At 37.7% G+C, this 16,319-nt stretch overlaps 2 protein-coding genes across 5 annotated transcripts; one reads left to right on the plus strand and one right to left on the minus strand.

Moving 5' to 3' along the window:
• Positions 1-870: 870 nt before the first annotated feature.
• si:dkey-171c9.3 lies at positions 871-6,243 on the minus strand. 3 transcript variants are annotated; one of them, XM_043245930.1, is made up of 5 exons: positions 6,135-6,243; positions 4,345-4,422; positions 2,568-4,115; positions 1,243-1,444; positions 871-1,107 (listed from the first exon to the last, which is right to left on the minus strand). In XM_043245930.1, the coding sequence occupies exons 1-4, from the start codon at positions 6,144-6,146 to the stop codon at positions 1,271-1,273; spliced, it is 1,812 nt and encodes a 603-aa protein (XP_043101865.1). In that variant the 5' UTR covers positions 6,147-6,243; the 3' UTR covers positions 871-1,107; positions 1,243-1,270. The 3 variants fall into 3 exon arrangements, with proteins under 3 accessions (XP_043101865.1, XP_043101862.1, XP_043101863.1); XM_043245927.1 differs by having other exon boundaries at positions 871-1,444; XM_043245928.1 differs by having other exon boundaries at positions 871-1,444; positions 6,121-6,220.
• A 319-nt stretch (positions 6,244-6,562) lies between these two features.
• On the plus strand, positions 6,563-13,047 carry ccnb3 (cyclin B3). 2 transcript variants are annotated; one of them, XM_043243482.1, is made up of 13 exons: positions 6,563-6,719; positions 6,966-7,071; positions 7,155-7,235; positions 7,337-7,390; positions 7,771-7,871; positions 7,989-8,106; positions 8,434-8,532; positions 8,621-8,713; positions 8,812-8,949; positions 9,715-9,870; positions 11,182-11,331; positions 11,990-12,120; positions 12,891-13,047. In XM_043243482.1, the coding sequence occupies exons 2-13, from the start codon at positions 6,997-6,999 to the stop codon at positions 12,955-12,957; spliced, it is 1,263 nt and encodes a 420-aa protein (XP_043099417.1). In that variant the 5' UTR covers positions 6,563-6,719; positions 6,966-6,996; the 3' UTR covers positions 12,958-13,047. The 2 variants fall into 2 exon arrangements, with proteins under 2 accessions (XP_043099417.1, XP_043099418.1); XM_043243483.1 differs by lacking the exon at positions 7,337-7,390.
• The last annotated feature ends 3,272 nt before the right edge of the window (positions 13,048-16,319 follow it).

A 16,319-nucleotide genomic window follows, 5' to 3' on the forward strand; every position in this document is an offset into this window, starting at 1 on the left:
CTTTTTAATTTATTTAGTCTTTTATGCGGTCTCCCTTCTCCTCCGGCTCCTTCACAACCCGTTTGATCATACAAATACGAAGGATTGCACTCCATCCCTGTTGACTTAAGTCGCAGCGCTTCAGTGCTTCGCTAGGCTTGAGTGATACGAATAGAAAATATATGAGTACATTAAGTCTATGAGGCCTGTTTAGTGTAAGGAATTCCTGTACATGTGTCTGGCTCTCATTGTAGAGAATAAATCGATGCGTCATAGCTTGGGGAAAAGGGTGAGGGGGGGTGTTGGGAGATTTTCCAGAACCCCCATGATCCATTTGACTCTATATGTGTCAGCTCTGTTGCAATCGCTTCGCCCCTTCTCTCTCTTCCCCACTCCCTTTTCCTGCTATCTTTTTTCCTTATGCACGTTTTTTTCGCCGTCTCTCATTTTTGGCAGCGAAGGTTCCTCAGACATTGGAACAAACACTTCTCCAGATGCATATAACGGGGCCGGACTGAAAGCCATTGTGTCTTCACTGACACTGCAGCTGTGAAGTCAGTCCCCCTTGTGTATGAGAATATGCGTGTGTGAGTGTGTGTGTGTGTGCGGGGAGAGAGAGAGAGAGAGTGAAAGAAGGAGCGTGTCAGGGAGACTGATAGAACGAGGCAGAGGGTCAGAGAATGAGTATGTGTGATTTTGTGTGCGTGTCCCTGATTTTCAAGCCGTGGTCGCCAAGAGTGGGAGTGAGTGGGATGCAGGTTTTCGCTAAAGCGCATTCCTGCCATGTTAGGTATCAGTGCTTGGGGAGTATTAATGGGATGCAGTAAAATAGTCCTGCTTTTTACACACCCCGCAAAGCTCTGCACGGCTCCATCACAAAACAGCATTCACTTTATCATTTTCAGGCACTTTATTGATATATTTTAGAAAAATAACAACAGGGGGACATACAGCATAAAGGATCTTTGAATATGTCAAGAATGTGTAAGTCTGTTTTGGGTGGTAGTAACTTCCAAGGCTGATTTGTAGTCAGATTTAAGCTTACCTAATAATGGCTTTGGTTTGAGCGCTTGGACGGGGAGAACAGACAGCGTGCATGCAGCTGTTTCGTCTTTAAGGGCTCATTTTCTGTGGGTCAGAGTGAAATTGATTATGACTGCGTATGCTTTGTTATAAATTTGTCTCCTTTTATTAACGTTTGGGATGTGAAAGATTGCGTGGATGAAGATTAATGTGTGCCTTTTTCGTCTTTTTTTCACTGACCAGATCTGCAAAGGGTACAGATTCAAATTCAGTTCAAACGCACACTGTCAATCAGGTGCTGCAGATGCTCCAGGAGAGAATCGGAGCTCTTATAGAGCCCTCTGCTGGTCTCATGCTGCATGTCACAAAGCTCTTCGAGAGAAGTCATCAAAGCGCCCACCGTCCAGCCATTCAGACGGGCGCTCCGAGAGAGTCTGCAAAGCTACGGGAAAGTAATAAAAAGTAATACAATTATTTTATCATGAAAGTTATAGAATTCATTGTGAGGATTTTAATTATGATGATTGGCTCTACTAAAGCGTTTCAGCTTGTATGGGTAGTATACTTAATGCCATTAAACAATTATAGTGCTTCCTTATATTTTTGTAATAAGCTCAATGCTATTGTATAAGATGGCAACTAAGAAAGTTGTAAAATGTGGTAAGTCAGTTTAACAACTTAAAAATGATTAAAAATGATTTACAAAATCCTTTTCTGAAAGAAAAATCTATTCAGTTTACTTCTGGGTTTTTAACCTATTATTATTACTATTATTACTCACATGTTTTATTGTATTTATTTAATTGTGTCAAAATGTTTCATTTTTCTGAATTTAATTATTCTGCTAAAATATGATACAGAATACAGAAAGCCTGTATAAAATAATAACATTTGATTTCCAATACGAATTCAGACTAATGTTGATAAATTCAAAACTATTATCTCATATCTCAGCAACTGTATTATTTGCAAAATTGTATGAGTTGTAATATCGTCGGTTTTTCAGGATAAAATCCAAGGCAGCCTATATTTCAAAAACGGATTTGGGATGAAATGTTTTCTTTTGCTTACTATTTTGAAAGAAAATGCTTACAATTATTACAAAAAAAATATTAAAAAGCTTAAAATGATTAAGGGTCGCTATCAAAATAATATTTTCAGTATAAATGCATGTGTCTTATCAAGAATGATTATTTTAAAGTACACACCAATGGGTGCTAACATACTTTATAAGCAAACAGTATAGTTTTGTCATCTGATGCTTTAAATGCTCAAACTCTTTAAAGTCGGAAGAATTGGCTGTCAGTATTTTTATTGTTCACGAGTTGGAAAAAAATGATTGTGAAAGTGATTCCAAAGTAATTATTTTTCTGTTATTCATCATTATTGTTATAGCTGTGATGTGGACTTTCCTTTTCTCACAGAATTAGAATGATGTTTAAAACTTGGTAACCATTATAGTTCTTGTCCTTGGTGTAAATGGCTTTAAAGCAAACAGTGTTACATGCAGGGAACTTTTCCTTTATTAGGCTGTATAAAATCTGGAAAACTGTAATATTCTGTACCTTTTGTTGAAGGCTTTTGTCTGGAAACTCAAACTGAAGCGCTTTAGACCCTTTCTGAGAGGCTGCGGCCCAGAGTAGAGCACACTGCAGTTCCTGGACAGGACTTTCCCCAGCACACATCTTGATTACCCATGGTTTTAGCTCTTTCTCTGGGCCAAATTCTGCTGCCTGAGATTGCTTATAGTTAAACAGTAAGCTGGAAGCATCACGCACAGAATGCTGAAGCACGTCTTCTGCAAAGTCGTTGGCAAATGTGTCTACCGATGATTTCACTTTTATGGCGTCATCTGTAATAGGGTTCAGTTCTGATTTATCGTTGCAACATCTGAGGGGTTTGGCTTTGTGGGAGTTGATTGAGGCTTTACACGCTGTGTTTGAATATCTCTTTTCTTCCCATGGCTGCAGTTCTACAGCTTGGCCCAAAAGATGTGGCTGGTTTCCATGTTTAAACACACCCTCTCCTAGCTTAGCAAAAGCATGAACCACAGCATTAATGATTAGCTCACTAGCTAAAACTTTCACCCTGTCTGTTGCAGAGATCTTAGACCTTGTGTCCGGATCCACATCTACCTTATACGTTGAGTATGAAGTTGTTTGTTCTTCCAAAACTTTCCTTTCTCCCCTCACCATCACCTCGGCTAGAGACGTTGTGACAGTTTCACTTGCTAATTGGTCAGCAATGCTTTGCACACAACCTTGCTTTCCTCCTATCTCGTTTGTGGTGATAAAATCAAGGATATCTGCAGAAATTTGAGCTGCGTAGTCAGTTAGCCCGGGAACGTCATTTTGAAGTCCACCATTAGCAACTTCTCCGTTCTCATCTTCTTCCAGAGCTCCATTTCGACAGCACTCAATTGAAAGCGAGCGTATCAGTCTCACCATGAAGTCAACGGATGCTTCTATTACTTGGTTCTCCATTAATGGTTGCATGTGATCTTTGGGGGTCGGTGGAGGGGGTGAAGGAAGGAACTCTTTAGCCAGTCCTCCTTTAAGCTTCCTTGTGAAACTGGCTCGACTCCTGATCATCTCTGGAAGTAGAGGGGTGCTTGGAGGAGCATCGGGGTACTCGATAGAGCCCAGACTAGCCATGCTTTTCAACGAAGTAGCATATACTGTGGTAGACGAATCATCATATTCTTCCATCTTGTTGTCTGTTTTCATTTCAGATGTGTGTCTGTCACAGTTATTCCCTGCATTTCCATAAGTCCCCTCTTTATCATCCACATTTTTGGATGGTAGATCATCAGAATTATGATGCCTCTCCATCTCCTCCAATGCTTTGCAGCAGACTTGTAAAGTCAACTCTTCAGCCAGCATCTCAACATCGTCCCCTCTCAGTTTGATGGATTCTCTTGGGTCTCTGATTCTGATGGCTGAATCTATAATAGTTTTGGCAGTCTTCTGTGCAAAGTGTTGAATGGGCTCTAAGTTCTGTTCTAATGTTACATCCAGCAAATGGCTGTATGTTTCCAAAGTGTGTTGGATTGATGATGGGTTATAAGTAGGTTGTGGGTATGAATCACCATTGATTACTAACTGTGCAGATTCCTGGGAAGGTCATAACAGAAAAATTGAAAGACTTGACTTTCAGCAGGTTGATGGTACAATTTATATAGGGAACAATTTCTACTTTTACATTTTAGCTGTTTTTCTATGGTGCTAAATAGTTGTAAACTAAATTTAGAAGAGAATAAAATGTCTTACAAACTGTAAAGTATTTACATGAATGCTTTAATATACTTTTATACTAAATACTGTGCTAAAATTTCTTACTTACATCGGAGTGAGCAGATTGTGAAGCGGTGACTAGATCACATAGCTTTAATGAGCTGCACAGCCAATCCTCATTAATCATCTGAAAATGACATAGAACAAGATATAATTTAGTGTTGGTAATAATTGCACAAATCATCAAATTATTTTTGCCAAATAATTACTGGCTTATCACTGTGAGTCATTTTTTAAATCTTTGCTTACCTAATAATAATGTTTTTTTTTATTTAGTTTTTGATCATTTATTTTGTATTTCAGGACAACAGGCTAACAGAAGTTCATTGATATTCTACTGTTGGGTTGCCTAATAATGCTCCTGGATACATAACAACCTACATAATTTTGTTCCAACTCTTTTCCAACCCTCATTTTCGAGTGATACTGAAGGCCATGATTCTTTGGAGGTAAATCTTCAAGAGCATGATTGAGCAATCCTCTTGTGGTACATGATATTATTAAGTTATCGCTGAGGACAAAGGAAGCCTTGTTTTTTTTTTTTTTTTTTTGAAAAACAATCTGTAATGGTATGTATATAATGTATAGTCGCACCCTATAAACACCTTATGTCATCCATAGATAACGTTAACTTGTAAAGTGTTTGTCTAGAGAGCTGAACATTTAATAACGGTGAAATATGAGATCAGGAATAACAATAAGCAAAGTAAAGTACATTTGAAATCAAAACACTGATATTTGACCAACTAAATTAATCCAAGAACAACGAAAGAAAAGCGAGTCTCGAATGAGCGGAAAAAGAACTGAAAACCGCAAGTGATCAGAGAATTGCTCTTACAGGAACTAAGTCATGTGACTGACAGGAAAGTATGAAAGTAGATGGGGTAGATGTTTCAGTTTACATTTTTCTGCAGACTTTCTCTTAATAATTAAGACTGATATGAAAGTTCATTGTTCTAGATCATAAAGCATACCTTTACCCAATAAAACAAAGGTTGCCTTAAGAGTGTGAAGAGAAACAGAAAAGCGCCTTTGAGAGGATGTCTGTTTAAGCTCCGATAAACATCAACGCAGGCTAACACTTGTAAATCACTTTGAGTCAGCGGCAGCACCCACATATTTATTTAATTTGGCGATGAACGCTACAACACATGCATAACCTGTTAGCTGCAGTCGTCTCAAGTTAGATTTTGAGAAGTCATTTAAAAAGAATTGGAAATAAAAGGTCTTGTGGAGGACATCACCTTGAAAAGTCTTTGGGTTTCTAATCGATTGTTTATGTATTATAATACTTTGACATTTTCAAAAGAAACATGAAACACTCAAAGGAGATAAACCACAGATGATGGAAATTTTGTACGCAGCAATAAAATGTGCGATCGAACTCGTCCTTTGAAATGCAATGCTCTTTGACATCAAATGCCCCATTAAATAAATTGTAGAAGGTGGGATTCGTAATTTTTCCTGGTATTGCTAAAAGATATTGAGAAGTAGTATTGAAGTATTGAGAAACAACTTTTAAAATTACTTTTTGATTGTAGAAAGTAAAATGCTGATCAGAGTATGAAAGACATCAGTAATAGATGTCACTTAATATGAAATGTCGTATAACATGGCTTTTTTAATTGCCTGATATGATTTTCATCCCCGTATTTTATAGTACTGAGATAGAACTGAATCCGTCTTGTACAAAATAACTTGCAAAAGTAAGAAGCGAAAATCTATTTTCAAAAACAGATATATTTATGATAAATTATGAAAACATAAATTGATAAGATAATAATTAACTAAATCAATTCAGCACTTTATACACTGGTAAAAATACCTTTTTTTCCATACCTTGTGGAACATCAGTTAAACAAGATCGTCTTGATAGACCTTAGTATGTGAATGATGGGGCCACAGGCAGTTTGCAGACTATGCTGCTGATTTCCTGTGTGAAAGACGTGCACTTTGTGGACGGCTGGGAGGTGTGGCTTCATTGTGAAGGCAATAATATAACTTTTTTTGACAATAATATAACTAATGTTCACAATAAGCGATGCAGTTACGTAACGTTATTAAAATTATTTTATCCAATAAACAGAACCTCGGTTGGTGTCATTACCAAACATTCCTATCAACGTCCTCCTACTCAAAAGTCAAAGGAAGGCGAGCTCTATTCCTATTGGTTGCTAGGGTGTTTTTGAAAATTCTATTGTCCCGCCCCTTAACAACGGCATCCTAGCTCGACACACATTGGCCTACAGCGAGGTGCAGTGGGCCAATCAAATCGCTGCGTGTAGTTTTGGACGCACGCAGACAGTAGAGCGGTGTGTCTGTTTCATTCTGAAGAGCTTTTGTACTATTTGTGAATGTTTGCACATATTCTCTATTAAAAAAATATCCTGCATTAATTGGGGTCGTTCAGCGTATCGTGAAACGGTAAGATCGTTTTTGCGCAGTTTTGAAATTTGTCACAAAACTAAACGAAACAGTCGCTCGCGTTTTGTTGTTTAACGACGGACTTGATGCTACCTGTGGTCAAAACAATTCTATACCAAGCTTTGTTTGAAAGTTTAGTAACCTACACGTGCACAACGAGCGTGTGTGTTCGATTTAAATGTGCACTACATCGCTAGTGATCTTCAGTGTTTAATTCATAATTCGTATGCTTCACGATTTAAATAGGGTATAACTGAAGGATCAGAAGAACTGCAACATGCCGTTTTCTAGAGGAAAGAAGCCCACCACTAGTAAAATCCCCAAACTTTACCCCAAAGGACTGGAGAACCAGGTATACAACGAGAAAACGAATTAGAGCTTTGCTGATTTGATTGTTTTTGATCTGATCGATATTGTATTGATGTGTTTAAGCAGGATGGCCCTCAGACCAAGCGCTCATCTTCTCCTCCTCAAGGGGCCCCTAAGAAAAGAACTGCTTTTGTGGACATCACCAATGTAAGGGTGCTATTTGTTATTTTTATTTAAAAAAAAAATTGTTCATACATGCTTTTGTGTATATGCACCACAGTTTCATTGCTTTCGTGTTGCCTGATTAGGCTGTCTCTCAGTGTTTTTTGGCCCCTCGGTTTGATTCTGATGATGTCAAACCAGTAAGTGTTAAGTGTCTATCTTGTAACCCCACTAACACCAGGAGTTTGCTTGAATGGTGCAAATCAGCACAGATTTTGCATGTCTCGTGAGTTCATTGAAATCCCATTCATACCCGAGCAGTAAATTACTGACTGTACACGGGAGATCTCACTTTTTATTAAATGGGTACTCCTTTGGTGGGTCTGGTTTCCAGGTGAGGTGCTCTCATATGCAAATTATAATGATGGCTCTATTCACCATTTTCTAACACCTTCAATTCATTCTCGGAGTATCTCAGATCAAACCAGTTTGATTGATTTGGCTTATTTTAACAAAATGTCAGCAGATTGTTTTCTAATGAAAACACTTTCAAACTCTTAAAATGCATTTTTGTTAAAAGGCGCACAAGATTGAGCTGAGCAATCCCATCAAGAAAAAGGATCCCGTCAAGAAGCTGCAGAAGAAGGTCTCTGTACTTTCTAAGAATGATATCAACTTAAAGTAAGTCATGTTTCATCGCCTCTTTATCTTTACCCTACCTTACACCTGAGGCGTTTTGCAAGTACTTTGAGATGGTTGGCTCAGAATATGCAGATTGTTTATCGTTTCTTCTCCCAGATCTGTGATCAGTTCGGAGGAAAAGTTAGAGGAACTGAAGAATGTGGAATCCAATATTGAGAAGCTGAAAGAACCTCCATCCAAAGCCCCAGTTCCTCCACATCTGCTGCCTCCAGAGGTAAGATGGACTGATTCCATTAAGATCAGGATATTATTAAATCATGACAGAATTGACACAAATGTGATTATTTATGGGAATGTAAATGCCCATTTGTTCGGAGGTGTTTAAAAAATTGTAGCTGTTTACTGCCAAAAAGAAACCCCACAGACTTCTTGCATTAAACGTGGAAGCAGAAATGAAAAAATACATTCAAATGAATGCTAATGTAATTAAAGATCACTCATTAAATTCTTCCCGCTGGGCTTATTCTTTATTGTTTTCGGGGTTATCATGAGTTTAGATTTAGTTTTCTCGTTTAAAAACTTTGTATCTTCTGTCTTTCAGATCCCCCCTGAGTTTGACATTGATTCAGAGCATCTCAGTGACTCCACACATACAGTGGAGTATGCCAAAAATATTTTTGACTACCTCAAGAGCAGAGAGGTTGGTTTAGTAGTGAGTTCGTTAATGATCTAGCAAATCGAAGAACAGACAACAACAAGCTGAAGAGTTGTATTTCTTTTATTTGCAGGAAAAGTTTGTCTTGCACGACTACATGGCTGATCAGACAAATCTGAACAGCAATATGAGAGCTATTCTTGTGGACTGGCTGGTTGAGGTCCAGGTAAGTGTTTGGTCTGGTCTCGTAAGTCTTGTAAAACGTTGTTGGCTTTTGGCGGCTTAAGCAGTGATGTGGCTTTATTCTCGCTCTCTGTTCTGCAGGAGAATTTCGAGCTGAATCATGAGACTCTGTACCTTGCTGTGAAAATGACGGATCATTATCTGGCTGCGAGCCAGGCCAAACGGGAGTCTTTACAGCTCATTGGTTCCACTGCCATGCTCATTGCTTCTAAATTTGAGGTAAGACATATGCTTTCTTATGATAGCCGAAAGCCATTCCTTTAGACTTGCACTTTTCTGGGCTTAGTCGTAATTACTCAAGGACTTAGTCATTCAGGTATTATCTCACACACGCACACACAAAACCTAATAGAAATGTAGTTATTCATTAAAAGTGTGCACTTAAAGTCTAAAGCCAGGTTCTTTTATTACCTATAAAAAATATAATTTTAAAATCATTTTTCTGCTTTTTTTTATTCAAATTTACATAACCTACATAAGTGTACTGTTTGTATTATGTATACATAAATGCATGTGCAAGAAAGTTATGTATTGAAAATATTTATAATATAAATCCACATGGAAATATGGTGTATTTATACATCCATAATGTACACAGGACACATTCATATTGTCAACAAAAACTTTTATTTTGGGTGTACTGTATGTATATGTGAACCATAGTCGCATATTCCTCATCCATTTGTTTTTTTCAGAAATAATAAAATAATTTAATTGTAATTTAACTTCTTTTGTGCAATTCTGTACTATTTTGTGTAGAGATGCCTTTTGCCGGTATGATTGAATGGGTCTAAAAAGCAATACTGAAAATCACAACCCTCTCACTAGACAAAGAAAGTCAAGGATGAGCTTGTGTTGCGGGTTGCAGTAAATGCACAGTGTACTGTGTTTTTGCATACCATGCACAATATACCCATTGCATGCTTAAAAAAACTGTGTTATTTGTCAGTTGTTAGCCATCAGCTCTCTGGTGTATCCTCACAGGAGCGAGCTCCTCCTTGCGTGGATGATTTCTTATATATTTGTGATGATGCCTACAAGCGTTCTCAGCTCATCGCCATGGAAATCAGCATACTGCAGGCGCTGAACTTTGACATCAATATTCCGGTTCCATACCGCTTCCTCCGTCGCTACGCCAAGGTGAGAGACAACACACGCATATAGCCTTACTGAAGAGACAAGTGGAACTCCTTTGGAGTCAGTTGACACAACACAGGATTAACATCAAGTGTGTGTGTGTGTGTGTTTGTCAAAGTCAGAAAGACCACGCAGGGTAGCGTGCATTGAATGTCTTTGTGTTTGTCAGGTGTGACCTCTTTGTTTCCTCTCTATTCCCCGAGGAATCTGTGTGTGTGTGTGTGTATGACCAGCTGTCACGGATTGTTGCTGTTTGCCGCTGTCAGATCTATTCTCATTTTCAGCAGCTGAATTAATTGAGCTTTAGTTAAAGCTATGCGATTTAACAATGTTTTCTTTTGTGTGTTTTTGTTCGCTGGCAGAATGGCAGGTTTTCCTCATTGCTCTTTTTGCGAAGAAATTAGCTTCTTAAATACGCATTGACAAATAATGCCATTATATTCAATTATAAGAACTTTAATTAAGAGAATAACACAATAAAAATAAAATCCTTTTTAATTGGGGGCTTAGTTTTCTGAAGAAAAGCAATTACAGCATGCAGGCAAAACAGATCACTTACACTTATTCATGCCAAAGCTTTTATCTAGGGACTTTATACAAGTGTTGTTGTTTTTTTTTCCAAGCAGTTAGGGCATGGTAGACAAATTCAGACTTTTCTATAGTTCACTTAAATAAAAAATAAATTGTTGAAGAATATTTGTGTAGGTATTTTTTTTTTTCCAGAGACAGTTCATAGTAACCATTGCTGTTAAGCTCCACAATAACAGCAAGAGCATAATCTTTTGTTCTATATATTCTATTTATTAAATGTGTTATAATTATTTTATTTATCAATTTGTCTGGAGCTGAGTAGCAATATCCACCGTCAGTTGGTTTATGTAAAAAGAATACTGGAAAATTGTGTAAAAAAAAAAAATTATATGACATGAGGATGGGGGGAAAATGTCAAAGTTTGCATGAACTGTTCCTTTAAAGAATAGAACATTTAAGTCAAGTTGGTACAGTTTTACATGTAAGATGTTTGCATTTTAATCATTTCATGCTATGGCTCACTGAAGCACTTCCTTTAGTAATTGTGGTCTGAATTTGCCAAGAATGAAAACAGCAAAATCTTGGAAGGTTGGGTGAGCTTTGTGTATTTTTCTGCAAGGCCTGAAGGTATTGGCACTGCTACTGACTCTCTGTGTTTGTGTGTGTGTGTGTGTTTTGTATGTGAATAAAACTTTACTTCACCTCTCTGCAGTTTGTCAGTGTGTGGATGCTCATCGTGGCGTGTGTGTGTGTGATGATTAACCGCCTCTCGTCTCCCGGCAGTGTGTGAATGCAGGTATGGACACACTGACTCTGGCTCGCTTTTTTTGTGAGCTGAGTCTGCTGGAGATGGAGTTTGTGCCCGTGAGAGCCTCTTTGCTCGCCTCTGCCTGTCTGCTCATCGCTCTGGTTACTAAGGATCTTGGAGTATGGGTATGTATTTACCTATTTGCCTTTAAAATGTATGCACAAGCAAAGAGCTGATGAATCATACCATTTATATTCACAAGATGCCACCGTTCCTTGGTGATAGACACACTTTTACAGTAAGTTCGACATCCCAGTATGCTGGGATGGGTATTCTGTGCTCTTCTGATAGTACTAAATGAGCTAAAGCTGATGACAGCTCGGTGATGGTCTGGTAACTGCTCATTACGGATGTTACTTTCTGCCCTTGCGCGCACACACACACACACGTTCACGCTCTAAGTAGTGGGCTGGATTGTCCTTTTAAGACTGTGACAAAGGTATTTTGGTTAATGAGAGTGAAGCTGGACTTTGTTTACCAGCGTTTGAGTAATTGGTTTGCATCCCTTTTGGCTCTACGGAAAAGTCAGAGATGAAGAAGTTCAATTACCTTAAAAAAAAAACACAGTTTCACATTCATTTACATTCTCCAGATGTTGTTGCCATCATATGCTCAAATTATTGACAGCTCGAGGGCATTTTCTTCTCACATCATGAAGTATTTGGCAGGAGCCTTAAAGTCTCGCATCCCTTATGTAACAGTCATTAGACTCCTCTGATCTTCACAATTACGCTTCAGTGTTTGTGTGAGGGGTTCGACCTGATGTTTTACTTCCGGTTCCAGACACCGTGTTTGCAGTTCCACTCTGGGTACAGTGTGGAGGATCTGGTACCCGTGGTCAGAAAACTTCACGATATGCTCATCAGCCCACCGGACAGTAAACTCGCCGTCATCAGGAGCAAGTATGCACACAAGTAAGTCTTCAGTGCAGGTTAAATTGTGCGCTTGTAACCAGAACAGTAGGCTCTTTGTTTACTTTTTACTCCCTCCAGCTAAGGCCTAAACGTATAGATTTGTTTTTATAAATTTTCGAATATCTCTGAAATGAAATAGATCTTTGTAATCCAAATACACTACTATGGAGTTACTGGTGTTTGTTTATAATCTTTTGGGTTTTTTTGTTTTTGTTTGCTGTGTCTATAAAAATCGAATAGTTGGAGATGCCAGCAAAATGCTATACAGCAATGTTCAAAGACATCGCTTGTCTAAGACATTGAAATAACGCTTTGACTTAAAGGTTTCTTGCTGGGTCTGTTTATGTCTAAACAGACTTTGTCTTTTTTATTATATATATATATATATATATATATATATATATATATATGTGTGCTTTTAAAGTTTGTTGGCAAGCCTTGCAAAGAAAGCATTTGGGACAAATTATACTTAAGTTGAGAAGTTTAGATGGATGAAGTTTAGTCATAATTCATGTTTAGAAAATTTTTATTCTATTTGCTTATCTGAGTCTCAACATAACTGCCATGTTGTTTTGAAGCTCTTCCCAAACCCGATTGGCATTTTGACGTGTATTTTTTTAAAAGTTACGCCTGCTTACAGCAGATGTTGACTCCTTAAAAGCATTTGACTAATGAAGCATTTTGTTCATATTTAAATACTCCAGATTGTGGCATTTGATTATTCTGAGTTATTGATTGATTTTATTTAAATGTTTTTTTTTTTTCTACAGGGTTTTCTTTGAAGTTGCATTGATCCCCACAGTGAGTCTGGAAAAATTGGAGAGGTTTTTGAAATGATCCCGAAAAAATATATGTAATGTTTTGAACGTTGTAAATATTATTTAATGTTATATTTTAATCTTTTGAAATAAAGCGTTTATGTGTGTGCATTTACATGTATATGCATGTTTTCCATTGTGCATTTGGCTGTTCAGCTGTTTTTGCAAACCATGTTATCCTTGACCAGTACACAGTGGTGACCCTATCAGTGTTTCAAAAACTGATTAAGTACAGACGATATACTAGGGCATTACTTGCGTGTTGTTATTGAACGTTGTTACTAAAATGGCATTTAAATGCTTAATCTTGTACATATCATACTGCTTTGTATAGTTCGCCAAGCCTGTATGTTTTCTTATTGAGTTTAATAAGTGTTTTTTTTTTAAACACTGGTTGATTAAAAAAAAAAAGGATTTGCATATTTGTTTGATTCTTGCATTTACTTGTCCTTTTTAAAATTTATTATCTCGGTTAAACCAGTAGGAGGCAGCGTGAATCCAGATCCTTGGTCGCCACATCCATAATGTGTGTCCGCATTCAACTACATGCACTCCGTGTCTTCTTAACCACACTCAATCATTGCACCTATAGAAAACAAATAAATATCCTCAATCACACTCGGCCCCAGTGATTACTGAATGTAGGAAACCATTCCCGTTTATCAGAAGAGATTGTCTGGGGGTTGTGATGTCCAAACAGTCTCTGACGTCTATTGGTCGTTTTTGGATGCAGCTTGAGTCACAGCTGTGAGCCGGTCCAATCCATCATGGCCAAAAGCGAACAACAAACGTCTCGGAGCTGTTTCTGGCGTTTGCTCTTTTTCTCTTAGTTTCTCCTGCGTGGTTTAGATGTGGTCTGAAAGAGGAAAAGACAGGCTTTGATTAGCATAAGTCTTGTGGACCTGCTCATCGGGGTGGCAGAATTCTGATTGCTTGTCCTCCGGGCTTTAAAGGCTGTTGTTTCTAATCCTTGTTATTGTATTCAACTCATTGATGTTTGTGCGTTCCATCCCGGACGCCGTGTTTGTCGGACAGCACCCTTTGATCACTGACCGATTGGATCCTGGGCTTTGTTTTGTGTCTTTTGCATGTGTGCTGTGAATCCCTAAGTTTGACTGCAGAATTGACATGCAAATCTTGATTTCTCATTAGTAGTGGCATGGAATTTGTTTACTGCTAAAGGATGCCATTTATAATCGGGTTGCTTAAACATTTGTGGATAAATGTCTGTGGTGACTCCATTAATTGGGATAAGGAGGCCAGCACATCAATATCTGCCGGAGTAAAAATGGGAGAGCCATCTGTTGAATAATACATCAACTTTATGCCATATTCTGTCAGTGTAATGCCAGATCATAAACGTCTTAAACCACATCTCAGTTAAGAGACAAAGATGCGGAAGTTTGTTTCTGCCACAGGATAAAAAAATGGGGTAATTTGGAGGGGTTTTTTAAGTTCTTTTTTTTTTCCCTCAGAAATGTTCTCTTTAAAATGGCATGAACTGCACCAAGGTCCGAGATCGTATCAAAACTTTCAAAAATGTTTTATGGTGTTTTTCTTTTGCAAATGGTTTTATCAGCTGAACAATCCGCACGCTGTTAAATAACAGTATAGTCTATTGAACACACTGTACTTCTGTCCCTTACAGCCTTGTTTTCTATCAAAAATGAAGTATGGTGCTACCCTGCCGTAAAAAAAAAATTCTACCGAGTACACTTTTTATTCCCTGACAGAAAAAAAACAACTCAGAATCTATGCAAAAACAATTCTGAGAGGGAAAAGTACGAATTTGCGAGATATAAAATCGGAAATGTATCTATCACGCCGTTTTCTGACTTTTGCTAGGGGAAAATGTTTTAACTGTGAACTAAAAAGTCTTTATATTTATTTTTTATTCCAAGTCAAAAATAGGCATTTAGGTTTAGATTGTATCTGAGTTCTCCTTGAGGAGAATTAAAATCAGCCTCGTTACACCAAAAACAATTAACCGTGGTTAATTGCAGACATTTCTCTTTTATCCTAATGTATTCTGTGAGAATGACAGAGCAAGAGGCTACTTGTTAAAACAGTGCAATATCAAATAATTGTAATTTGAGTGACGCAAAATTATACATAACCCCCAGCTTTATAGCTTGTTTTGAACCAATTACTTTCGTATGGCACATCACTTTTCACCTCATCCATATTCTGTGCGCGACCTCTTCTTTTTTTATCTTTGCTAAAACAGACTTGCGTTGTTTGACTATCGTTTTCAAACAATTTTCCTGTCATTTTCTCAGAACCCCGAGGCAATTGGGTTGTATCCATGATCATTTCCACCCAAAAACAAATGCATGAGTGTGGAGCCAGATATGCTATTTGGGCCGCAGACGCTTCATGGAGCAAATTGCCTCAAAGACAGAAGCGTTTACCTTAGCCAGCTAACTACAATTGAAAATTCATTACGATCGAGTTATAAGAGGCTACGCTCAGCTGCGAACGCATGCAGCTCTGATGGGACACATAAACATGGCAGTTACATAATAGCAGGCAGCAGCTGTCTTAGTGAGGGGTGAAAAAGATCAAACTAAGAGCATGATGACATTGCGACTAGCTGTACCGCTTACTAATAGGTGTATTATACATGCATGATCTGTCTAATGGACATGTAAAATATGTGAAAGAGGTCAATGGTGTGTACCCAACATCATCTGGTCTGCACATCTGTCTCCATGACAATAATTACCAGAGTCAACGCTCGGGATATAGAAGATGCTACAGTAATGCATCTGTCGCAGGACTTATAGCCTAATAGATTCATTCATTGTTTCATTTTTCTTCAAAAAAAAGCATGTTTTATGTTAGCTCCTTTGATCCATTTGAAATAATTATCCTCAATTATGTGATCATTTTAGCATTGTTTTTGTGTTTTATTCAGTTTTAATTTTGAGGTTTTAAATAGTATCTTGTTCTAAACAAGTTAATTACCGTCTGTGTATTAATAAATTACATATGAAATTGGCGCTCTTGTAAGTAGGCCTGGGTCAGAATGCTTTTATAAGAACAGTAGTGTATCGTTGTTGTTGGTAATTAATGTGGGCTGTACTTGGGTTTACAGTTTTATTTAGTTTCACTTTGCATCAAATAATTTATTGCAAAATGAATATAAGAAATATAAGACCTGCAACAAAAAAGAAAAAATGAATAAAACGTAATATACGTCTACGTTGTATTGTAATTCAACGAACAACAATTGAACGTAACTGTAAGCGCTTTTATAGAATAACATGCAGACAATCCAGGCTGACTGAAATAGTTTAATTGTCCTGAGATATCATGCCAGTCGTATTCTCTGTAAACAGGAAAATAAACGGCGGTCGCAGACAGATTTTTTCCATAAAG

The sequence above is a fragment of the Puntigrus tetrazona genome, chromosome 7 (genome assembly GCF_018831695.1).
Source record: "Puntigrus tetrazona isolate hp1 chromosome 7, ASM1883169v1, whole genome shotgun sequence".
In the NCBI taxonomy this organism is placed as follows: Eukaryota; Metazoa; Chordata; class Actinopteri; order Cypriniformes; family Cyprinidae; genus Puntigrus; species Puntigrus tetrazona.